Raw genomic sequence first — 26,589 nt, 5'->3', positions numbered from 1 at the left:
AAATGGACAAAAAGTGAGTGTTTAAATACAAAAAGTTTCAGTGGTGTTATCATCAGTTTTTCTGCAGCATCTGTGTAGTCCAGTCGTAAATACAGTACTCCGTACAGAAACAATTAATTCCGGATACAATGTTTAAGGTGAGTACTTACTACTGTTACTTACTACTACTGAAAGATAATCATAATCAGCGCTAATTGCCAATATTTATCAACGATGCCACCTATAATTATTCAATGTGAAAACAACGTGTTCCAGCAATGCGCTCAAAGTACCAAGAACTGATTATAATTTACACCTCATATGACTAAATTGTCGCTGTCGCCATTTAGACAGTAGTCAGCATTAGAATTGTCTGAAAACTATCAACGGATTCACTTCTTTTCACAGCGAATTACCATCTTTGCGACCATGGCGGCCGTTACATTAGCCATTCCAACGAAGCAGCCTATTACAGAGACAGCACAAAAACGAGCCTCGTCTGATGATTTGGACAACGCTGCAACATCCTACACAATTGCTGGCTCCCCCTCAAATCGATACGGACGGTACCTGTCATATGATGGATATAATGGATACAACGGTTACTCTGGCTACGGAGGTCAAACTGTGGGATATCCCGTTGCATTGAACAATGGATACAACAGAGGATACTCCACTGGCTACAACGGTGGATTGGCAACCGGATACACAACTATTCCTGGAGGGTATTTCGATGGAACGGCCACAGGATACTCGGATGTTATTCCCACCGGCGGATACTCTGGTGGATACTCCGGAATTTATAATGGTGCTTATACTGGATACAATAACGGCTACAACGGATATAACGGAGGTTACACTCAAAACTACAGATACCCTTATGCCGCTCCAAGTAACGCTTATAGCGGGTATGGAGGGTACAGTGGTTACAGCCCTTATTACTACACCGTTTGAAAAAATGGATCGTTCAAATCGGATCAATTATCTTAGTTCATCAATTTCAAAGACTATAGGATATTAAATGCTCGATGTGTTACTTACAAGATAACGAATCACAATGCTTTTATTTATACTTCACACAATTTATATCACTAAACTTAAACGAAATACTCTGCTCCTTAGGTTAGACTACCTTCGAGCCATCTCTCTGAACGTCATTCGATGAACAGAAAGCTTACGATTAGCAACCGGTCGTCGCTTGTCGGTCACCGTTTAGTCGACATGAGCGCACCGCGCAAACGCTTCCAGAAGAGCTCTCGATCGTTCGTTTGCTGCCGCGGCCACTTGATGTAGGTTTTCGTCTTCATCAGATACCGGAGCGTTTTCGGGCACTTGCGCCTGGGGATGTCCTCGAGCAGAACCAAAATCAGCTCGTCGCGACGCGTCTCCAGTAATCTGCAAAAAGGTTGATTTTAAAAATGAATGGTTGTAGAAATTAGCATTAGCATTAGCTTTGAGCAATTCGCACAAATTCGTGGATGGTACAAACCAAGACTATTGTATGAGAGTAGCATAACTTTCATCCGTTACCACAGATATTGATTTGGGACTAATCACTATCTCTTAGATGGAAGCAATGCACCCTCCAATAGTCGAGATCTGTCCTGGCTATGTCCTTGCGAATGCTGAGGAAGGGGAAGGATGGTTAGTTGGACACCTACTTAAGAAAGATGGAGAGAACTCTACGATCTCTCATAGGTGCCACGGGAGGTTTCGGGATTGTGTGGAAGGTTATAACATTAGGAATCGTTTTGGTAGAACGTTAAACACAGAAAGAACTAAGATAGAAATACAAAGTAGGAAAAGGACGAGTCTGGAATTGAATCCACGACCTCCTGCTTATAAGGCAGAAGCGGTAGCCACTAGACCACCGAGCTCATCAAAAATAGATGGTTGTAGAAATACTTAAATAAAAGACAAGCGGAGACGCCAGGGGGAGTAAGTCTATTATCCTCAACACCCCCCCCCCCGCCCTCTACAACTTGACATTTGGCCTTAGTTTCGCATCGCATCGCAGATGGCGCTTCGAAGCATAAACAATCCTACACCGCTGCCACACCTTTCCTCCGTAGAAACCATGTTTTTTGTTTCGTCATTTGTTGTCACCAAACAACGGACAGGAGCGTCATATGGATAGGGTGCATTGGTAATACAATTAATGAAAAGATTCTGAACAAAACTTCCAATTCTTTGAGTGTTGAAAGTTTTGCTTTGGAAAACGAAAATTTGTTTTATATATCGCCCATTTAATAGAAAATTCATACAACAAGTTCCCACTGATCTATGCAGATTCAATAGTTGAATCTAAGAAGTTAAATTCAATAGCGGTATAAATGATTATTCTTTGTCATGCAGCTTCGTAAATTGAACTTGCGGTTGATTTAATACTATCATCACGACTAGGTAGTTTCTTTTTACATTTGGATCAGAGTAAAATATGATTTCTTCGTGGTAATTACTTAACGAAGGATAGTTTTGAAGAGTATTTAAATCGTTGTGCCATTTTGATGAAATAAATAACCGCTACAGTTTACTTTCACTGCGCGTAATGATAAAGTCAAACGGGTTAATTAACTGCAGAAAATCGTCTGTGCATATTCATAAATTTACCCTCGGTACGAAGATGTCGAGAAAATCTACAACCCAAAATTTTATGTTAAGATAGCCTCACACCTCGGGAATTTGGTCCGCGATTTTTTTTTTCCCGCGTGTTTTTACATATTATGCGATGTTGGGCACGAATTATTCGAAATTGGGCACGGAAAATCATAATCCCGGCCCCATTTAAATCACACGAGACGCAGGGACCAAAATCCGGCGAAATGTTTTCCCGAGGGGAAAGTTTACTTTTACCTCAAAGAAAGCTTCTCGTTAGTCCGTTTATTTCAGATTTTTCTAGAATAAAAAGTACAAACACGCATTTAAATATATTATCCTGTCTATTTTCAAATAGCTGTGGATTTATTGTTGTTCATTTGTATGGATTCGACAATCAGATTAACTAGAAAAATATTTCGCGAAGGTTTACTATAAATTAAAAATGAAAAGGATGAATGACCCATTTTGCATAAGATTTAGAAAAAGCTACATCTCCCGTGCCTTTTTATCCAATAACGTTACTTTCCTCCTCAGTATTTCCAGCCAAGTGCACTCATTAATACTTCACATAATATACCGTGGATAATCAAATTTCGGACACACTCAAACTTCGGACGCTTCAATTCGTATGGGAAATTTTCTGAAATATTTCATCGAAATGTTTCGTCAAGCTTGATCAGAAGGACTAATAGTTTTAGCTTATTTTAGTATAGTAACATTATAATAAGACTTGTTAAAACAATGCGATGAAATGATCAAAAGACAGTCTGAGCTGTCAGCGAGAATTGTTTTCAATTATTCTTCCCAGTACTGAGTAATCAGGTGTCCGAAGTTTGAATCTTTGTGTCCGAAATATGAATCCAACCCCACCGGTGTCCGAAATTTGAATCGAACACAAGCCCGACATTTTCATAAATTGCAAACATTATTCGCAATATATTGCTCATATTAAATACATAGTTCAAAGATGAATACTATACTTAGTGATTGCAATGGTGATTTGAACGTTTTGATTTGATATGTGAGTAAACAGGATGATTTTATATCAGAAAGTGCTTAAGCGTCCGAAGTTTGAGTTTGCACGGTATTCTATCTGCGAAATACTTTTAAATCTCCAAGTTATGCGACATTTGAGCGCTATCGATGAAAATGAACCAATGAGCAATCGCTCCTAGCAACCCTATAACCATTGCTCATTGGTCCATTTTCATCGATAGCGCTCAAATATCATTCCAAACAAGAATTAATATTAGGAAAGAGGTGGTAGCTGATGCTGTAAAATGGCTGAAGACGTATTACCCGGGCCCCACCACTTAGAGAAGATGGGCAACTCCGTTCGGTAAGTGTAACATTGTTCTAATCGATATCTAGTAGAATATTGGTTTATCTATTTTTTCCTCTCCGTTGACTATAACGAAACATTTGAGGGATTGTTTATTAACATTTGTTTCATAGAACATGCTGAGTACACAGAAAACATAAAGTAGGAGCTCTCAAAGAAAATTGTAAGAGCAATCTCAAATGAATTTCTGGAAAAAATTGCAAAAGGAATTGCCGATGACTGCTGCAGCTGGAAGAATATTCTTAAAAAAATCATGAACGAATTACTGGAGAGTTTCTCAAAGTATTATTTTTATTTATTCAGACTAAGGCCGAAGTGGCCAATGCGGAATATAAGAGTCTTCTCCATTTGGCTCGGTCCATGACTACACGTCGCCAAACACGCAGTCTACGGAGGGTCCGCAAGTCATCTTTCACCTGATCGATCCACCTTGCCCGCTACTCACCTCGCCTTCTTGTTCCCGTCGGATCGTTGTCGAGAACCATTTTCACCGGGTTACTGTCCGACATTCTGGCTACGTGCCCGGCCCACCGCAGTCGTCCGATTTTCGCGGTGTGAACGATGGATGGTTCTCCCAGCAGCTCATGCAACTCGTGGTTCATTCGCCTCCTCCATGTACCGTCCGCCATCTGCACCCCACCATAGATGGTACGCAGCACTTTCCTTTCGAAAACTCCAAGTGCGCGTTGGTCCTCCACGAGCATCGTCCAGGTCTCGTGTCCGTAGAGGACTACCGGTCTAATGAGCGTTTTGTAAAATGTCAGTTTGGTACGGCGGCGAACTCTATTCGATCGGAGCGTCTTGCAGAGTCCAAAGTACGTACGATTTCCAGCCACTATGCGTCTCCGAATTTCTCTGCTGGTATCATTTACTGGTATCAAGTACACAAATTCTCCTACCACCTCGATTTCGTCACCACCGATGCAAACTCGCGTCTTCTCTTAAACCTCTTTCTATCATGTACTTCGTCTTCAAGATGTTGATGACTAGTCCGATCCGCTTAGCTTCCCTCTTCAGTCTGATGTAGGCTTCCTCCATCTTCTCAAAGTTACGTGCCATAATATCTATGTCGTCAACGAAGCCAAATAGCTGGACGGACTTATTGAAAATTGTACCACTCGTGTTAATCCTTGCTCTTCGTATTACTCCTTCTAAAGCGATGTTGAATAGCAGACACAAAAGACCATCACCTTGCCGTAACCCTCTGCGGGTTTAGAAGGGACTCGAGAATGGCCCTGAAACTCGATCTACGCACATCACCCGATCCATCGTCGCTTTGATCAACCGTGTCAGTTTATCCGGAAATCCGTGCCCGTGCATTAGCTGCCATAGCTGGTCCCGATCGATTGTATCATATGCGGCTTTGAAGTCGATGAATAGATGATGTGTGGGCACGTTGTATTCGCGGCATTTCTGCAGTATTTGGCGAATGGCAAACGCCTGCTCCGTTGTGGAGCGTTCGCCCATAAAACCCGCCTGGTACTGCCCCACGAACTCCCTTGCAGTTGGTGCTAGTCTAAGGCATAAAATTTGGGAGAGTACCTTGTAGGCGGCGTTCAGCAATGTGATTGCGCGGTAATTGCTACAATCCAGCTTATCGCCCTTTTTGTAGATGGGGCACACGACACCTTCCATCCACTCCTGTTCGAAATAAGAAGATGGGTCCTTCCTTTTTTCGTACACCCAAAAAACAGATCTTACAATTATTGTATAAAAACGTGGCATATACAAATCTGTATTCAAATAATACAAATGTGTATAATTTCAATACAACGATTGTATTAAAATCATACAAAAATTGTATATGCCCAATTATTATACAGTTTCTGTAAGGTTCTTATGCAGAACTGTATTAAAATCTGCCATCCGCTGGTTTGGGGATACTGTTCTACTCCTGTTGCCATCTCGCCATCGAACGGATTCTCACCACCTTCCTTATGTTTCTGGTGTTTCTCCGCTGATAACACTCGATATCTTCCTCCAGCGCGATGCAGATGGGTAGCATCCCGGCAATAACGCATACTGCCTCCGACGATATCGTTCTATACGCGCTTGCAACCCGTATGGCCATCAGCCGGATCACACTTTTTAGTTGTTCACGGTTCCGCTTGGTTTGCAGTGTTTCCCCAAGCAGGAACTCCATTCCGCAGTATCGATGACGAGACACTAGCTAGCAGACGCCTCGTGCTGTTTCTTGGACTGCCAACGTTTGGCATGATCCTCGTTATCGCGTTCATTGCCTTCGCCGACTTTTCACAGGCGTAGTCGACATGGCTGTTGAAGTTCAACCGGTCATCAATCATCACTCCCAGGTGCTTCAGTGACCGCTTCGATGTAATTTCATGCCTACCGACTACGATATCCATTCTTTGGATTGTTTTGCAGTTGCTGACTAATAGCACTTCCGTTTTTTGGTGAGCTATCTGTAGCTTAACTCCATTCATCCAACTCTCGATTATGGTTATCGCCTCCGTCACAGACGCCTTTACTTCTTCGAGTGTCTCGCCCATTACCGTCAATGACACGTCGTCCGCAAAACTCACGATTTTCACTTTCCTGGGCAGCTGCAGTGTTAGGACTCCATCATACATCCCGTTCCAGAGGGTTGGGCCGAGTATGGAACCCTGAGGAACACCGCCATAACACGCATCTACTTTGTCCGGCAAAACTCTACTCTGAAAGTAGCTCTTCAGAATGTGACACAGATAGCCGGGAACCCGCATTCTGTGCAGCGCTGCGGCAAGAGCTTCCAAACTGGCACTGTTGAACGCGTTCTTCATGTCTATCGTAGCCACTGCGCAGTACCGATCTCCTTTTCGCTTCTGTTTGGACGCTTCCTCAGCACTTTCGAGTACTGTCCGGATTGCATCCACAGTCGATACTCCTTTTCGAAATCCGAACTGCGTCATTGACAGTCCACCCTCACCCTCCATACACTTCGTCAACCTGTTGAGGATGATCCTCTCCAGGAACTTCCCAACTGTATCTATCAGGCATATCGGTCTATACGAAGTCGGATTCCCCGGCGGCTTTCCAGGTTTTGGCAGTAATACCAACCTCTGGGACATTTAAGGAAAGTTACCCTCGTCCAGGCACTGCGTCACACTGCTGGAGTAGCGTTCTGAACATATCCGGATATGCCAAGATCGCAGCTTTCAGAGCCACGTTCGGTATTCCATCTGGACCGGGAGCTTTCTTCGTTTTCAGGTGCCTCGCTGATTGTGTCAGCTCGTCATTGGACACTTGTCGATCCTCGGCAATTGCTTCCGCATCTTCGCCGTATGCTGTCGGTGGCCACGTAGTCGGGTCGTGTTTCGAGAAGAGACCTTTCACGATTTCCTTCAGCATTTCTGGACACATTTCAACTGGCGTCGACGGGCCCTTGATCATTCTGTACGCATCACCCCAGGGATTAGTGTCTGCTTCTCGGCATAGCTCCTTGTAGCAGTCTGATTTGCTAATCCTGATTGCCCGTTTCAATGTGGTTCTAGCTTCCCGAAACGCCGCCTTGCATTCCACTCTTTCTGGTTCCGTCCTCGCTCTCTGTACCCACCTCATGGATCTGAGACAAGCAGCACGCAGCGCACTGAGCCTCTCGTTCCGTCAGTAAGCTGGACGGCGATTGCTTCTAGGATCCAGTTTTCGCGGCATTGCGGCGTCACAAGCCGTTACCATTCTCCTTATCAGTTCGGCCGCATCGATATGCTCGATACTATTGTCCGGACGAAGTGCCTCAACAAAGAGGTCCTTGTTAAAGGCTCTCGTCTTTCACTTCTGCTCAACGGCCACTCTTCTCCGTGTTGTCGCAGGGTTTCGTTGCCCGATACTCCCAATAGACTCCCTCCCGTCTCTCCGAAATGTGCTAACGGTGCATTCATTGCACAAACGTTCATCTAGCTTCACCAGAGCTGTACTGCCGCTAACCGCAAGTCAGACTTATCTGTATATGGACGCCATATCCAGATAAGTCTGACTTGCGGTTAGCGGCAGTGTATGTATGTATGTATGTATGTATGTATGTATGTATGTATGTATGTATGTATGTATGTATGTATGTATGTATGTATGTATGTATGTATGTATGTATGTATGTATGTATGTATGTATGTATGTATGTATGTATGTATGTATGTATTTTCAACCAAATTTGATACACACATTATCTATCCTAAGGAGAAGATAACAGAGGGAGTGGGAGGGTTATCGGGAGAAGGGTGAGGGGTTCTCTTAGAAAACAAGCAATTCAGTGTAACTTCTTACCCCCAGGACCGATTTCAACCCAATTAGGTGCAAACATTCTCTATTCTAAGGTGTCGATTTCAAAGTAGGAAAGAGGTTCACTGAGAAAACGAAATGGGGCGGGGGGGTATATTTTTGAAAATGATCAATTCAGCATAAATTCTGAGCACCTGGACCGATTTCAACCATATTTGGTACACAATTTCTCTATCCTACGAGGAAGATCATGGGAGAGTCATTAGAAAAGGGATTAGTGATACTATTTCGAAAATGAGCAATTCAGTGAAACTTTCACCTCCCAGGAACGGTTTCAACCAAATTTGGAATACGCATTCTCTACACTGATGATTGTATTGGGAACGGGAGCGTCACTTTGAACATTTTAATATTATGAATTTACTTTGAGAACAAAGCCGGGTACATACACATATAACAAGTATAGAATAAATACCAGTTGAGAGTATCGAAAAAATTACAGTAGAAAAATAAAAGAAATCCTGATTGTTATAACTAAATAATAATCTCGGAAAAAAATACAGGTACCTTGACGGTTTCGTTGATTGCCTTTTGTGAATTTATCTTTACTGATTTCAGATTAGCGTATATTGGCCCAGTAATCATGTAACAGAGTATTCAAAAGTCGGTTATCATTTAGGGAAGATCCATAAAGTACGTTACGCAAAAATTGGCGATTTTCTACCCCCCCTCCCCCCTTCGTCACACTTTTTGTATTAAAACTCTAATTTTTTTGTATGAATCGTCACGCTTCTCGGAACCCCTCCTCCTCCATAAGAGCGTGACGTACGTACGTAGGGATCATCATTTCATCAGGCAAAACGCAATGGACTAATAATATTTCACGTACATTCTTGAGATGTGATAATAATATTGATTGATGAATTCGATCATTGCACTATGGTCCAGGATTTACGCGGAAAGACGCATTTTATTTTATGAAACGCGTGTTTTGCTACAACATCTTCTGTATCTTCTTCTGTTGTCGAATTACATCAATTTACTTAAAAAATATGACCTTAGCAAAATTAGTAAAACTTGAGATAAAAAAAATATATCTCTAATTTTTTGGCACAATAAACAATATGAATTGCTCTTTCATTTTCATTCGGTCTCCCCTTATCGGAGACATCAACTTTTGCAACAAATGTAATTTTGACAGAAAAAAAATCGCAGCAAGCCATGGGATGGTTGGTTTTGAATTTGCTGTCACGTTTTTGTTCGTTCGCGCAAGAAACAGATTCGGCTGATGTTTATATTTTGCATGTACTAGAAAAGTGTTTTGAAGTTTAGAATTTACCTTTAATAAAGTGTATTTCTTAATTGAGTGCGCGAAGTCGTTTGTGTATACGGGGATGTGTGAAGTAAATTGTTCGTGGAAGTGATTGGATCAATTTGGTGAGATTGTTTCAATATGTTTTTATATGATTCCAAAATTAAATGCGCGCTGGATTAAAAAATCCGGAAGTTTGTTTATGGATCCATTTATCCAATTGATAATGGTAGCATAAACAGGCGGGGTTTATTGCTAGTGAAAGTGACCTCGGACTGGACGTGAGTTACCAGGCAGTCTGAAATGGGTCACTGGGGCTGCAGTAGAGCTAGCACCTTCTAACTCCCGGGCTAAAGCTGACTTTATTAAAGACAGCTTTCTTCCATAATACCACTGCCGGACAGTGGGGGTTAGATTGAAGATACACACACACAAATGTAATTTTGACAGAAAAACGAACATAACTTTTGAAGAAGATAGAAGATATTGAGCATATGTACCCATCAAAAGTTGCATTTTTTCAGCACTAAAAGTCATCCGAAGATGACGAAGATAAAACAAAAGTTGATCAAAAACACTGTTTGCGAGGGACACCCTAATCCAAGTTGGTAAAATTGCTCAAAATCAGCCATCTTAAGAGCAACAGAAAAAATTTTTTAGCAAAATTTATTGGAATAAGCTGCGTTACAACTTTATAGAACATTACAAGCAAGTACCGTCAACTGGGGGGAAGATGATCATTGAGGTGAAGATAATCATTTGATGTGTCAGTCAAAAGCAGGCTTGTAAAATGTCATCTGCATGTCATTTGACCAATTTGTTCATAACTTTCTTTAGAAGCCAAATTTATTCCATAATTTTAGATGTACTCATAACTCTTGAGTAGGGCTACATTTTTGTCCAAGGGTACATTGCTCTAAATATAACATCTGAGGCTGGAGAGTGAAAACTCTCCAAAATGTCACGTGTCATTTGACATAATGTCATTTGAATGACATTTTGCCTCCCACGCCCCAGATTACATATTTACAGCAATGCCTTGTTAGACAAAGTTGTAGGCACATTTAAGCGCTATAAGTTCGTCATACATCATGAATTAATAGTTACCGTCTGGAAAAAGTTCTGGGAAAATTATACAAACGAATGCAAATGACATTTTACAACACTGGTCAAAAGTGTCAAATTTTTTTTTATGAAACGGTAGTCAACAATATTCTTCGTTCAAGTAATGTTACCGCTAGGTAAAAATCCGAGTTCTTCGATTACAATCATGAAAATGTATTTTGTGGAAGAAAGAGAGAGATAGTCATAAATGATGCTATTTTCGTTTCAAATATTGACTTCGTAGACTTCTTTAAGTAGTAAATTCAACATTCATACAAATAACCTAGTGTATTTTGACTACTAGGTCATAATAGTTTTAGTAGAGCTGTCTTGATCAACTTCACCCCAAACCAGATTACTCAAAAAATGTGTGATAATTTAATTTATTTTAATAAATGCGAACGCATTTCAGAAGACTAAAGTTGTTGATTATTGCAACAATATTTGTTTCGATTTAAAATGTAAACACACAGTGTTATTGCATGTTTTGTCTTAAAAATGATCATCTTCCCCCCAGTTGACAGTACGGTAGTTTTTTTTATATGATGGGCTACCCTATTTTTGATAGCACCATAATGTTGACCTTACTTTTCTGAACAATTTTGTAGAACAACACTTCTTTCTAAAAAATATAGTTTTGACGTAAAATGCATCGTAGCGCGTAAATCTGTATCCTGGACCATAGTGCATTGATATCAGTTTCGTGAGACCTGGTTAGATCTTCATGAGTGAATGGTTCAATGATTACCAAAATGTGACTAAGTTGGAAGCTATTCTGTATGAGAACTCATGGATCTAATATACCAGAAAAATGGGCAACTTACCTATGCTGAGCCAGGTGCATTTCGAATTGACACCATCGGCTGAGAAGGAACGACTCCGATACAATGAGCATCAAACAGCGGGAGCGATCCATGCAGGAGATTATGTTCTCCAATATACCATAACCAACCTGTAACAAAAATCATGATCCTATCACAATCAGGTGGTATGCAAAACAGAATTCAGCCAAACCTCGAAATCTCTTTCATGAAGGCACACAGCGATTTGATCCTCTCGCTCCAAGGTTGGCAACATTTCGTCCAGTACCCAAGCTCTGTCGTTATCGCTGTAGCTTACAAATACGTCATACTGATAGGCTGACTCTTCATCCAAAAAACTTTTATCAAGATACACTTTTTCATCATCGAAGAAACTCAAAATCGCCGAATTTTTCACCAAAACAAAAAAGTATTTGACGTAGAACCAGTACCAATATATCAGTAAAGCTAATCCCAGTATTATAACAGCAACCACACACGATATTATGTATATTGCGATATAATCTTCAATTAACTCTTCTATCGTCTCCGGAAGTACCACATTTGAATAAATTCCTTCATCTTCATGTGCACATACTGTAAGGTTTATCGTGTTCACCTTCTTCTTATTGGTGTAGTTCATGCAAAGGTAGTCTTCTTCATTGTAGTCGTACAAATGCACATGTCCAACGGCATAATTTGGTCTCTTATTGCCCTTATGGAATGGTTTGCTACAGTTTTCTTTTTCATTAGACACATTTCCAAAAACCATATGCAACAAGAACACAAAATTGCACGAACACTGTAACTGGTTGGCACCCACTGCCAAAAAATGTATTTTTTCGAAATCCCTTAGCATATTGCTGGAAATGAGCAACAAGTTATTGTTCCTTACGTTAAGCACTTCTAAATTGTTATTATGCTGAAACACTCGATTTACCCAATGTTGAACGAAATTGTTACTAACGTCGAACGCTTCTAAACTAACTAAATCTCGAAACCGCGCCCCTTCCAAAGACGTAATGAAATTTCCTTGCAGGTTTAACACTCGTAGCTTGTTCAGTCCGGTTATCCAGTCCAACTGTTGAATGCTCGCGTTCCGAAAGAACAAAACTTCCAGAGTATTTCTTAGCAGTTGAAAACTGCTAGGATTCAGAAGTCTCGCACATCCTACGTTACCGGACAAATCCATCATCTTAATGCTCTCCATCAGAAATAGATAGTCCATTAGCGCTGGAAGCTCGGTGTAGCAATAACTCACATACTCCAGATTTTTTCCCAATGAACTCATTGACATAAACGCTCTAAGGTCCATTTTGGTATGTGATAAATCCAAGAACTTCAAATTTTTCAGTGGTTCAAAAATGTTCGGATCCAAGTCCATGCCCTCAATAAGTCGCATGAAAGGGTTGTCCACTCGCTCTTCTTCGTCGCGATGCGAATTACTGTCCATGTAGGACATATCCAGGTGAACCAGTTTTCCAAGCGAGTAGAATAAGGGAGCCGGCAATTTACTAATGTAGTTGTGAGCCAGAAACAGATACTGGAGCGAAGATAGCTCGTGGAAGAAGTCAGGTGGAAATGATTGCAACCGACAGTACCGCATATCGAGGGCTATTAGCGACTTCAGGGGCGGCATCTTTGGACGGATCTCTAGAAAGAATTATTTGGTTAGCATGGAATGATTGCTTAAAGTAATGGAGCTTACCTAAATCGGGAGAAAAATCTCGGAAAGGGTTGTTCATCAGAGATAAATATTGCACGTTGGAAAATTCCAATAAGCTGTTTCGGGGAAGCAAACGCATTCGATTGTTCGCCATTGAGAGAAAAGATATATTCTGCAATAACAGGAAAGGAAACATTACATTTCTGGATGCTAGGTTATAAAAGACTATTAGTACGTAAAAGCTCTTAGAATGAAATAATTGACGTAAATGAAACGGAAATAAAAATAATAGTTATTATTACAGGTGTTATTGCAGGTGTTCAGGCGTTTTCCACCTCTCCCACACTTTAGTGCGCTGGAGTCCAGGACTCATCTACATCTACATATACAGTTTTACAACTAAGGTCCTATCGAAACTATCTTTACCTTTCGATACTACTTCGGTAGGTAGGGACTTCAAGCATTTTGCACCATTTCCAAGTTGGCGTACTTTGCGCCTCATCCATTCTGGCAGATGCCGCCTCGTTTTGAGCCTTTCCACTCCATTGTGTAGGCCACTCCATGAGTCCATCTCTTTCCGTTCCCTTTTGGGTTCTTCTTCCTCGTTGAGCCATTCAGATCCTACCCTGATCAAAACCAGTTGGATAGTCCCCGGCGGTGAATCAATCCTACTCCTTCTACTACTCCTACTCCAATATTAGAAGCTCCCCGGAACCGACGACTCGCCTTAACGGGTGGCCCCTGAGCTCTGATAATGATGGGGCATTAGCATTTTTGACGTTCATTTATATTTTGACGTCTGTAGTATGAACTACAATTGGAGGCGTTAATCACCCAAGGGCTAAATCAATTGAAAAAATGTCAGGCAAATTGAAGTATTACGAAATTTTTATTGGCTTTTAGCGTCTATAAAATACAATCGTTTAATGAATTGAAAAGAAATTCTTTGGAATGTTTTTACAAAACCTTTCAATTCAAAATTATTTCAGGTATTCCTTCGGATACCATCGGAAATTCTATCCGCTAGGAAATTTCTCTGAAATTTCCAGCAAACATACTTTCCATAAATCTACGACAAAGTTTTAGGAATTTTCTTAGGAGTTTCCGAACGAATTGGTCACGGAAATGACAGTGGAACTCCTGAAGCCATTTCCGATATTAAATTTGTTCGAGAATTTCTTTGAACATTCCTCCAAGTATTTTTTTGAAATTTACTCTCCTCCAGAAATTCCTCCGGAAGTTCCTCCAGAAATTCCTCCGGAAGTTCCTCCAGAAATTCCTCCGGAAGTTCCTCCAGAAATTCCTCCGGAGGTTCCTCTGGAAGTTCCTCCAGGAATTCCTTTGGGAGTTCCTTTAGGAATTCCTCCGGAAGTTCCTTCAGGAATTCTTCCGGAAGTTCCTTCAGGAATTCCTCCGGAAGTTCCTCCTGAAGTTCATCCAGGAATTCCTCTGGAAATTTCTTCAGGAATTCCTCTGGGAGTTCCTTCAGGAATTCCCCAGGAAGTTCCATCAGGAATTCCTCAGGAAGTTTCTTCGGGAATTCCTCTCGAAGTTCCTTCAGGAATGCCACTGGAAGTTCCTTCAGGAATTTCACCGGAAGTTCCTCCAGGAATTTCTCCAGAAGTTCCTTTAGGATTTTCTCCGGAAGTTCCTCCCGGAATTCCTCCGGAAGTTCCTCCAGGAATTTTTCCGGAAGTTCCTCCAGGAATTTCACCGGAAGTTTCTCCAGGTATTTCTCCGGAAGTTCCTCCAGGAATTTCTCCGGAAGTTCTTCCAGGAATTTCTCCGGAAGTTCCTCCAGGAATTCCTCGGAAAGCTCCTCCAGCCACTCCTCTGGAAGTTCCAAAATCATTGGAGTCCAGAAATTCCAAACAAGCTATTATGAAATTTCTTCCTAGATTTCCTTCAGAAACGTACCTGGGATTATTTAGATTTTATTACGAATAATCCCGTAGAATATCCGCCACTTTTTTCTCTAAGAATTTCTCTTGAATTCTCCCTCATAAATTACTTTGAGAACTATCCAGAACATTCCACTGAACTCCTTTCGAATTTCGCGTAGAATTTCTAAATCAAATCCACCCACTCCCAGGAATTGTTCTAGAAATATCTCCAGGAGCTTTGCTAGGAATACTTATGGAAATTCAGGAGCGAATTCCTCTAGAAAATATTTATAATCCACAAATTCCTCCAGAAATTAAAAACTCTCCAGATATTCCCCAAAACATTCCTCCCAAAAGCCCCCTATAAATCATTTTGGAATTCTTCAGCAATTCCTTCAGAAATTTTGCTGATCATTTCTGAACAAATTCCTCTAGAAATGGGATGCGAACGAAAACTCTTTGGAAATTATATATCTTTAAAATTCTCCCGGCAATTCATACAGAAACCTTTACAGAAATTCCTTCCAAAAGTCTCCTATTTTTTCCCACCCAAATTTTGCTACTAAAAAATCTTCCACTAATTCTCCTGGCGTATCTTCTTCGAGCTTCTCCAGCAGTTTCCGCGGCAATTACTTCAAGAATCCCAAGAAATTTCTCGGAAAATTGGTTCTGAAATTTATTTTGAAGTTCCCCCAGGAATATTGCAAAAAAAAGTCTTCCAGGAACTGCTTCGGTATATTCCTTCGGACGGAATTCACGATGAAATTATCGTGGGAATATTCGAAGGAGTTCTTAAAAGGTACCATGAAACAAGTCCTGAAGGATTTCTTGAAGAAGATCCTGAAGAAATTTGCGAAGGAATTTCTGGTTGAAATACCTATAGAAATTTTAGGTTAAATTCATGTGGGAATTTTTAATGAAATTTCTGATTCATTTCCCAATGGATTTCCTGGAGGAATACAAAAAAAATCTTAAAGAGTTGGTCTGGAGAAAATCGTGAAAAAAATCCTTGTTTGAATCACTTTAGAAGTTTTTGGATGAATTCCGGAAATAATTTCAGATGGATTTCCCGATGGATTCCCAGAAGATATTCTATAAGGAATTGTTAGTATAACTTCTGAAGAAATTTCAAAAGAAAGGAAAGAAGCTGGAGTATTTTTAAATGGAGTTGAGAAATAAAATAAAATCTTATGTTAATTAATCTTATTTAATTCCAAAGGGGCCCCTTTCTTACCGCACCCTTTCGGCCTAATGGCGGTAAGGCGCGCGGCTACAAAGCAAGACCATGCTGAGGGTGGCTGGGTTCGATTCCGGTGCCGGTCTAGGCAATTTTCGGATTGGAAATTGTCTCGACTTCCCTGGCCATAAAAGTATCATCGTGTTAGCCTCATGATACAGTCAAACCTCCATGAGTCGATGTTCTATTACTCGATATCGACTCATGGAAGCAAATAATTCCATATTAACAAATATTTTCTGGGCTACTATGATGGTCCCTTCAAACAGTTCTCCAAGGATTTTATATTCCGCATCTCGATTCTTCCATGAGTCGATGGTCCCTTCAATATCGACTTATGGAGGTTTGACTGTATACGAATGCAAAAAATGGTAACTTGACTTAGAAACCTCGCAGTTAATAACTGTGGAAGTGCTTAATGAACACTAAGCTGAGAGGCGGCTCTGTCCCAGTGTGGGGATGTTATGCCAATAAGAAGAAGAAGAAGAAGAATTCCAAATTATATTAATTGAAAATCTTAATGAAATTCTGAAATAATGTCAAACCAAAACACAACACGGTGTAAAAAAAAGGACTTTTAGCACAGAAAGTTAGGCAAGGTCATTAGAAATGAGTCACGGGATGCTTAAAAATATTTCATCGACGTTTTTTTTTTAAAGTATATTTTATTGTTTTATTCTTTATTATACCATATATTGCCAGAATTTATCCAGCTCTCTGCTCAACTGTTGTATTTGCTATCTTTTTCTTCAAACATTCGTACTAGATAGCCAGCCCATTGTCAGTCGGGGAAGGATCATTTGGAAACCGGCCGAATTCGGCCGAAAGCCATTTGGCCGATTGCTATTTGACCGAATGCTATTTGACCGAATGCCATTTGGCCAAAAGGGTCATTTGGCCGTAAGGGTTGTTTGGCCGAAATGGTCATTTAACCGAATAGAACATTTGGCCGAATAGGTCATTTGGCCGAAAGGATCATTTCAAATGACCCTCTCGTTTAAATGATCCTTCCGGCCAAATTATTCATTCGGCCAAACGACCCTTCCGACCAAGCGACCCTTTCGACCAAACGACCCTGTCGTCCAAATCACCCTTTCGGCCTAATGGCCCTTTCGGCCTAATGGCCCTTTCGGCCAAATGACCCTTTCGGCTCAATGACCTTTCCAGCCAAATGACCCATTCGGCCAAACGACCCTTTCGTCCAAATGACCCTTTCGGCCAAATGACCCTTTCGGCTAAATGACTTACGGCCAGATGGCCTAGTGTTCGGCCTAGTGGCATTCGGCTAAATGGCATTCGGCCAAATGAACCTTCCCCTTGTCAGTCTGCCATATTTTATAGGATATTAATACATTCCTCTACGATCGTTTTCAATGAGCTCGATTTGGTCTGCAAAACTCTGGAGCATATGCGTTAGCTCTACTAAGATAATTGTGGTGGTAGCGCTCGGCCACGACAACAATGTAAATGGCTACGTGTAGAGACAGAGATAAGTTTTGTGTTGTTTGTGCTGAGATATTGCTTGTGCTTATTCTGCGTCTCGAATAACTCGAGAATAGTCGAATTCGACACGTCTCACGTGAGACGACCATGTAATTTAAATGGGAGGTATCGACAATTGTCACTTCATTCGAAACGCCACCCTCATACGAGACGCAGAATAAGCACAAATGTTCACCTTCCAAATACTTGGAGAGGCCCATTACGACGTTTTCTGTGAAATGCTTTACACTATTGTAAATAAGATTACCTTCCGCTTACGTAATAGTTCTAGGACTAATTGGCTTTCTATTACAAATATTGGAGAAGAAAAGGGGCCCTCCTTAGCAGTGCGGTAAGACGCGCGACTACAAAGCAAGACCATGCTGAGGGTGGCTGGGTTCGAATCCTGGTCCCGGTTTAGGCAATTTCCGGATTGGAAATTGTCTCGACTTCCCTGGGCATAAAAGTATCAGCCTCGTGATATACGAATGCAAAAATTGTAACTTGGCTTAGAAACCTCGCAGTTAATAACTGTGGAAGTGCTTAACGAACACTAAGCTGTGAGGCGGCTCTGTCCCAGTGTGTAATGCCAATAAGAAGAAGAAGAAGAAGAAGAAGGAAAAGAAAACAATAAAAATTACCTTTTGTCAAAAAATCGCCTATGAAATATTTTAAAACACCCCGTGCCTCATTTCTAATGGCCTGGCCTAACTTTCTGTGAACAAAAATCAGAGATACATGAAACTTTGATAATAATCCATTTTTTTACAGCGTGTTTCTGTCATGTCTGCACACCACAGACAGGCTGGAGAAGCCGCATGTCTGAGCCTGTTGTGACTTCTTAAGACGGAACTCATGCCCCAATTATGCTCTCTATGAGACCTGCCTTTCCAGGTCGACACACTTGGGACCCACACTTTGTCGAGTTGTCCCACTGCCTCTGCAAATTTGGCTACTTTCGGGCTTTACCGATGCCGTTGATGGCGTAGTACTCCTCTTCTTCCTTGACCATCAGTTTGATTGGTACCATGCCGGCAAGAACGCATGCTGCCTCGCGAGATACGGTGCTGTATGCGCAGTAGACTGGCCCAGATTACTATGGGGAGAAAAAAATGTTGGCGAATTCCAAGGGGCACCCCCCAGGATTGTGTCTTTGGGTGAGAGAATCAATCTCTGAAAATTTCAGCTCAATCGCTTGTTGCGTAAGCTGGCGCGTTTGATTTGAAGTTTGTATGGGGATTTCAGCCAAAATGTATAGGGAAATACACCTCCGTCACTCATTCGATCTGGAAATTGGCTATGATTGCTCGATTGACCTCAGAATTGCAAAAACGGCAGTTGGTATGCTACAGAACAATTTCACAGAACATTGCATGATGATTAAATGAACTTTCATATAATTTTCGGCTGATTTATTAGGAGCTGATTTGTGTATTTTTGGGTTTTTTGATCGAATCGCATCAGCCGAAACCTATATAAAAGTTCATTTAATCATCATACAATGTTCTGTGAAATTGTTCTGTAGCATACCAACTACCGTTTTTGTAATTCTGAGGACAATCGAGCAATCAGAACCAATTTCCAGATCGAATGAGTAACGGAGGTGTTTTTCCTATACATTTTGGCTGAAATCCCCATACAAACTTCAAATCAAATGCGCCAGCTTACGCAACAAGCGATTGAGCTGAAATTTTCAGAGATTGATTTTCTCACCCAAAGACACAATCCTGGGGGGTGCCCCGTGGAATTAGACAACTTTTTGTTTCCTGGGCCAGTCTAATGCGCAGCCTATGAGTACTCTCCAGCTTTCGGGGGTTACAGTTAGTGTTAAACGACGAAACCGAGACTGGACTTCCTGGACTACCGAAGTATTAAAACCACCACACTTGCCAGCAGCTTGCGCTAGCTGGATCACACCCTAGAGCTGTTCACCATCATTCTCGATCATCTATCCGCTATCGCCGTCGATACACGCTTGCAAGACACAACGACCTGGCCGAAACGGTTACAATAACGTTTGACTGAAACGGTTATAAGGACGAAGACTGTTTGGCCGAAAGCGACTTAAGGCTGAAAGAGTCATATAGACGTACTGGTCATTTGGCCGAATAGGTTATTTGGTCGAAAACGTCAAGAATGTCATTTGGCTGAACAGTTTATATATATATATATATATATATATATATATATATATATATATATATATATATATATATATATATGATGACTAAGCAGATCATTTGGCCGAAAATTAATTTTGGTCGAATTGTCGTTTGGCAGAAAGGGTCATTTGGCCACTTTTCACAGTGAGAAGTAAGAAGTGAGAAATGAGAAGTGATAGGGTTAGACGTAAGTCGTTTCATTTTAAATTCTTTTTCCTGGCTTCTAATTTCTTATTTCTTACTTCGCACTTCTCACTACTCAAGTAAAGTGAGAAAACGACAAAATGATATTTTTGGCCCTTTCGGCCAAATGACGCATTCGGTCAAAAGTTTTTTTGACCAAACGATATATTCGCTCTTATAACTTGTCCGACCGCGTGGTTTGATCTAAGGGTATGCGATAACACAATTTTTCCTGACGAAACGAAACGAAAAGAAATAAGAAATGCAACTATTGATTCGAAACGAAACGAAATTCATATATACTTCCGAGACTTCGAAAAGAAACGAAATCGAGGTCCATTTGATTCGAAGTTTTACGAAACGAAACGAAATTTAATTAATTTTGTAACTGCAAACAACAGATTTCATATTGATTGGATCTGTTTACCATTTTGAAAAATATTACAGATTCAAAGTGCCACTTCTCAATTTCAATTAACATCTTGAATACAGTCTCCAGGAAAATTTTCAATCAAGTTCATGAAGAATTATTGAATCTGTAAAACTTTCCAAAATGGCCTTTTAACAGATCTAAGCAGTATGAAAGCTGTTGGTTGCAGTGAAAACTCGACTTTTCTAAATGTTTACTGAGCTCCGTTGGGAATATATGTCGAGCATTTTTTTGGTTATGGCGAGGACATTTTCATCCATCACTTTTCTTTATGCCTTGGAAGATAAACGAAAATCGTTACTGCTAGATGAAAACCTTTTTTCATCACTTCACCTCTCACTCACTTCGTGTGAGAACTGAGAACAATTAGAAAAATTCTATGATACGCTGTGGTGGGAGTCGAGCCTTAAAAATAATAGCCGCTTACTCTAGCAACACCATCATGTTATCTGCATGTAGGCATTAGGTTACAGTGGCCAGTCCCGGATCATGCGGGACAGTCCCGGGTTCAGCCTGCTTGCGTTGCATTGCCATTTGAGATGGAATGTAAATAAATCTGTAACAGATTTGAATAATTAAGAGAAAATAGAAAACTTGAGCCTACTGAAGTTGAGGGTCTTGAGGGTCTACTGAAGTTATAGGATTAAGGTAATTTTGAGTATCTAAACAACTCAAATCCCGAACCCTGGCGTTTCAGCGCCCTAAAACTTAAGTTTTCATCGTTTTTTTTGTACTGCGGATCAAGATTGCAAAAGAATTCAAGAGTTTTCGGAATTTGAGTCAAAACTGTACGTGTTTGCTGAAAGATAGTACATGATGTGACAATTGAATCGAGACGGCAATGCTACTATTCAATCGGTAGCTCTGACGAGGTGGTGGCCAGTGTAACCAAATTAATTTGGCACATAATCTTCCAAAAAATGTGTTTCAAAACTCTATGTTTATCTTCCTTTCTATCCATTATTTAGTAGAGAAGCGAAAGATTCACTTAAAGATTTCACTTAAAAAAATAGACAAAAAAAAGACAAAAAATGAATATAATACTTAAAATTAAATCTTTGCAGACCTTGAGAATAATGTAAAGGCCTTTTATGCCAACAAACTCAAACGCAGACATTTACGTTTATTGCTAAATATTAACTTTTAAAACCAGCAGCACGTCCAAACTAACAACAAACTGCCCTACGGAAAACGCGCCGCACCGGCACGATTGTAACAGAAAATCGATGCAACTTTGAAGCATTTGAATAATCTGGATCTGCAGGATCTGGAAAATGTGAGAAAATTCTAGATTTCCACACGCAAAAAAAAGGTTCCCGAATTCGTGAACCAGCAAAAATGCATCGCGATAAGTGATAACGATAAGTCATGTATTCAGGGGCTTCAGTCACGTTTTCCAGAACGTTCCAGAAAAAGTGACTGATTTTCCAGAATCCGTGACTTAAAATACACCGTGAACTCGTTAGTTCACGAGTACATGATCGCTTTTTTTGCGTGCATGATATACGGAATCAAAAATATCTGGAGGTAAAAGTTTAAGTCATGCTAATGATCTCAATCGGAAGGATCTGAATCGGTTCCAGAATCTAAAATAAATAAGATATCAGAGAATGCCCCAAATCTGGACCATTCTTAAATCTGCAAAGATCTAAAAAAATCTAAATCAGGAAAACTTCGGAACTATCACCATCTCCATCTCACTGTTTTCAAACAATAGTTGTTCAAACTGAATACGTTCAAAAGACAACGGAAAACAAACAATACTCAGTAGATCAGTGAGTAATATTTCGCTTACCGAAAAGTTTCCACAACTAAAGCACAGATCGAACAATCGCCTCATAATATATTACATTTCCCCAAAACTAGCACTATGTATAAGAATCAAGAAATGTAATATTTAACTTGATCTCGGCTCCATGACGTAACGCTCGGTATTTGAGCCTCCAAAATAAACGAAAAAAATTACATTTTATTTACACAACTCAGTCAACTTAATTAAAAATAGAGCATAGCAAAACGATGAGTTGTACAAATTATTTTTACATCACTGAACAATATTATTTACAGATATGCATAACGATTTATACTTGAGCACTTTCAACAAAACATTGAAGAAATTTTCAAGTGGAAACCTGAATGCGTTTCTATTGAAGATACAGAATTGTATTACGTAATGAGATTTAGTGCAGAAATTTCTATGTATAAAATTTTGAATAGAGTTTGAATGATTTATTCAGCGGCGCAGCCGAATTTTTTTATGTTTAAAAATTATTAAGTGAATTATTAAAAATTCATTTCGAAATTCCGCGAAATTTCGTTTAATTTCATTTAAAGTATGATTTTTCTGTCGAAATTTTCCAAATTTTACGATACGAACCGAAATCAGAATATCAGATTTCGCCATACTCAAATTCCGCGGAATTCCGCGGAATTTCGTTTCGAATACCCTAAAACGAAATTTTTCGAAATACCGCATATGCTTAGTTTGACCAAATAACCCTTTCTGCCAAATTGGATTTCGGTTTAATGGTTTGTCCAGCCAAAAGGACCTTCCCCGATTGCTTGTCTTACACAAAGAATTCAATGTTACTTTGAACAAGAATTCAAACCTTGTTTATGAGTTGTGTCATTTTTGAATATTCTTTCTATGAATCTAATACTATAAAAGATAACAAATACATCATACAAATGATTCTTAAATTATTCACTAAAGCTCGATCCACTTAGTATTTGGCCGTTTCTTTTCAATTACTGCGGCGCCTCTGGTGGCCGTACCGAGAAGTAAAATACATCACATCGTTGCGGAAGGTTTGTTTAATTTATGGTGAAAGTTTCATCAGTATTGATGCTCACGTTCAAAAGTTATCGAAAACGGAACGCGAGAGATGGGAACGCGAGAGATGGGAACGAATGTTGCACACTCACGTTGGAAATCCAACATGGTCAGGAGGAATGATTTCAAAGTATCTAAAATTAGCGAAATTGACTGTAAAAACTGTCAAACGTTATCGGGAAACACTATTGCTGGATCGCGTAGAACAAAACAATCGTAGAAGTGGAACATACGACCAGAAACAACAAGTGAAAGTCTGCAGAGCAGTTCGGAACCATTTTGGGATTTCCTTGCGTGATTTAGCGAACAGGTTCACTGCGCCGTACAGCACAGCTCAAATAATCTGTCAGCGTGAAGGTTTCAAGTCGTATGATGTCAGTAAGCGTCCCAACAGGACCCTGAAACAGAACCTGGTTGCCAAACATCGCGCAAGAATGCTGGGCGAGCAAGTTCTGACGAAATACAATTGATGTATTTTGATGAGCAATGAAATTAATATTAAAATTGACTTTCAATTCCCGGGACACAAGTTTTACCTTGCCAAACGGAAGGGAAATGCCCCAGGTATGTCAAGCATCTGCAGTTGTGGAAAGAAAACTAAAGTTTTCATCACTGGAGCGACCATAAATGTGCAAATATACAAGGAGGAGTGTCTTCAGAAGCAATTTTTGCCATCCATTCAATTACACGACTGTCCGGTGTTGCTTTGGCCTGACTTAACAAGCTGCCATTACAGACGGGATGTAATGGAATGGTATGAACCGAATGATAATGACGTTATTGAAAAAACTATCAACCACCAAAATGCCCAAATTTTCGTCCCAACGAAAAATATTAGGCAATTATCATAGGGTAACTTGAGAAATGGTGCAAAACAATCAAAAAACCATCTTATATGGAGAAGTGGTGTGAAAAAAATACAGATTAAGTTGACCGTTCTACTGTGCAAAAAATAACGAGTGGTGTTGAGAGAAAAGGCCGAGAGCTCATCCGAAATGTCAATGAAACATTTTTCGATATTTTTTCTTCAAAGTTTATTAAATTCCCTGTATAATTAAACCTGACCCACTTTTTTATGAACTTTTTCGGCAAAGAAATGTCTAATTTCGTGCAGCTTAATTCTAAGTGGATCAAGCTTTATATTTGTCACACCAGGCCCCACTCTGTTATACCAGCGAACGTTTTATGTTGCCCCTATAAAAGTCAAAAAACGCTCGATAAGAAACACACGTTTTCGATTGATTGATTAATTTATTGTTCAAGACAAGGTAAGGGATTCATCAATTAATCCTGCATCATATTATTGATAAAAGCATCAGCTTCTATACTGCCCATGATCGCATATTTGCAACACTCCCATTTTTGTCCATTTTGTATAGAGCCTGTGAATCGTTCAGGAAGCTCAATTTACTGCATCTAATCCAACAACAAAAAAATAGGCTTTACTGGCTTGCTTATCTGTGGTAAGCTGGAAATGATTGAGTTTGTGGGGAGAATTGACAAACGATTTACAAAATCAATCAAAATGCAAATGTTACATTTATGCGATCATGGGCAGTATAATTGAAAGCGAACGAAAAATTTCGTTGATTATGTTTTTAAATGCACCCATATTGGGGAACTGTTTCTGTTTCCATCTCACTGCGGATATAATAAATACAGCACTAATCTCGTTTTTTGCTAACATGAATGCCAATGCTGAAAAATCACAAAAATAAGTAACCTTTTCATTGTTTTGTTTTTAATACGATGGACAATTTTACATACTATCCATGAGATGAAGTCCAGGAGCAGTAGTTCTATATAATTTGAAATAATTAATGCTAAAAACTAATTTATTACCATTACTAAATTCATTTTTTTTATCTCATTAAGACTTTTAGTTCAAGGATAACTAATTTCTAAATTCAAATATTGGAAAACATATTCGTAAACAGTAATCAGTAAATACTCAATGAAAGAAACTCGGGAACCCCATACTGAACAAATTGATTGTCCTCATTCAGATTTTGTCATACACAGTAACTGTTTACGAACACGTATCAATTGTGTATCACGCGGAAAATGGAATTTGGCAGTCTTATTAATCATTCTTATGTCATCAAATCGAAAGCACAATCAATCGACATCACAATGACAAATAGCTTCTGACCAAGATATGGTTCCGTAGCAAATGCAATGTTTCCTATAAATAAATTAAGCAACAATACAATCTACCCAGTTGTATTACTTGGCTGACTGTGGAATTATCTTCGTCAATATTTGTAGATTAATATCAAATACCTATATTCTTGACTCACGAAATTTGTATGAGCTTCGAATGTTGATCACCATTTCACTCAAATTCATATTTCCCTTTTGTAACATTACGCTCCCACTGGAACATAACATGCCTTTGGTGTAATTGATTATAATATTTTGTGGTTATTACACACAACTTCTAGTCAAATGCCTATCATTGAATACATATGCTAATTGTGATGCAAACATCAAAATGTATATTTAAAAGGTTGACAAAATTGTTCTCATTGAACACTCGATCTCCGGATACTGAGCCCACACCACTGCCCACCAGGCCCTCCACCAACTGTATTCGCATTGTTTACTAAGGTATATTGTTGCTGCTAAATTCAATCATCTTATCTACAACTGATTTCTTATCAACTCCTGTCATTGGCCCAAACATACACCACTTAAAATAACTGTAGATTCGTCACCTGAATACTAACACTCAATATTGACACCGAACTCAAACCGCTCACAAGGGACCACATGCCATCGTAGGACAGGTTGAGGTTGGACAAATCAAGGGCCGTTGATTGGTTCCTGATCGTGAGCGTTCCGTTCGGGAACATCCACGGCATATAGTTGTAGGCGACGCCCAGCATACATTGCTCGGGCGCTGCCGTTGTGTATCGGAAATTGTTCAACCGGATGTTGTAATTGTCACCCGGTTCTTTCGGCAGGAAATTGATGTATCCATTGCCTATCATCTGAACAGTATCATCACACACGCCGACAACCGAATCTCCGGCTTCATCGTCGCACACGTTTTGCGTCGTCGCACTTCCGATAAGTATCAACACTAGACAGAGCCCTGTCAATGGCGTTTGAACTTCCATCCGAAAGAACTTGGAAGATACATGTCTTCTCAACTCGTCGCGGCTAACTAAACAACCGAACGGCTTCGAACCGAATCGATTGCCATTCACTCAAACAGGTGATTCTGTTATCAGCAAAGATAGATGATAGCGTTCCTGTCCGCCGTGATTTTGTTTTAGGTACTTTTGTTCCAAACAACCATGAGCTTCAACTTTTTCTTGAAACATATATCTCTTATCATCATCAGGCAGTAATTAAGAT

General features: G+C 40.0%; 2 protein-coding genes across 3 annotated transcripts; one reads left to right on the top strand and one right to left on the bottom strand.

Annotated features, from left to right (window-relative positions):
* Nucleotides 1-63: 63 nt before the first annotated feature.
* Nucleotides 64-1,031, top strand: LOC134215329 (prisilkin-39-like). Its single transcript, XM_062694545.1, has 2 exons — nucleotides 64-137; nucleotides 388-1,031. Exons 1-2 carry the CDS (start codon nucleotides 129-131, stop codon nucleotides 931-933), a joined length of 555 nt encoding a protein of 184 aa, XP_062550529.1. The 5' UTR covers nucleotides 64-128; the 3' UTR covers nucleotides 934-1,031.
* LOC134215328 (toll-like receptor 13) lies at nucleotides 1,011-26,382 on the bottom strand. Of its 2 annotated transcripts, XM_062694544.1 has the most exons (6): nucleotides 25,510-25,530; nucleotides 13,443-13,637; nucleotides 13,059-13,188; nucleotides 11,565-13,003; nucleotides 11,375-11,502; nucleotides 1,011-1,374 (listed from the first exon to the last, which is right to left on the bottom strand). In XM_062694544.1, exons 3-6 carry the CDS (start codon nucleotides 13,168-13,170, stop codon nucleotides 1,185-1,187), a joined length of 1,869 nt encoding a protein of 622 aa, XP_062550528.1. In that variant the 5' UTR covers nucleotides 13,171-13,188; nucleotides 13,443-13,637; nucleotides 25,510-25,530; the 3' UTR covers nucleotides 1,011-1,184. The 2 variants fall into 2 exon arrangements, with proteins under 2 accessions (XP_062550528.1, XP_062550527.1); XM_062694543.1 differs by lacking the exons at nucleotides 13,443-13,637; nucleotides 25,510-25,530 and adding an exon at nucleotides 25,944-26,382.
* Nucleotides 26,383-26,589: the final 207 nt, after the last annotated feature.

The sequence above is a fragment of the Armigeres subalbatus genome, chromosome 2, assembly GCF_024139115.2.
Source record: "Armigeres subalbatus isolate Guangzhou_Male chromosome 2, GZ_Asu_2, whole genome shotgun sequence".
Lineage (NCBI taxonomy): Eukaryota > Metazoa > Arthropoda > Insecta > Diptera > Culicidae > Armigeres > Armigeres subalbatus.
This window is presented reverse-complemented; position numbering and strand designations above follow the sequence as displayed.

Bases quoted from the DNA above. Each gene is read 5' to 3' on its own strand.
- LOC134215328 (XM_062694543.1), bottom strand. From the start codon at position 26,348: ATGGAAGTTCAAACGCCATTGACAGGGCTCTGTCTAGTGTTGATACTT. The intron at 13,189-25,943 runs GTGACGAATCTA...CTGTTATTGCAG, and splicing joins TATTGAGTGTTAGTATTCAG to AATATATCTTTTCTCTCAAT. The intron at 1,375-11,374 runs GTAAGTTGCCCA...ACCTTTTTGCAG, and splicing joins ATGCACCTGGCTCAGCATAG to ATTACTGGAGACGCGTCGCG.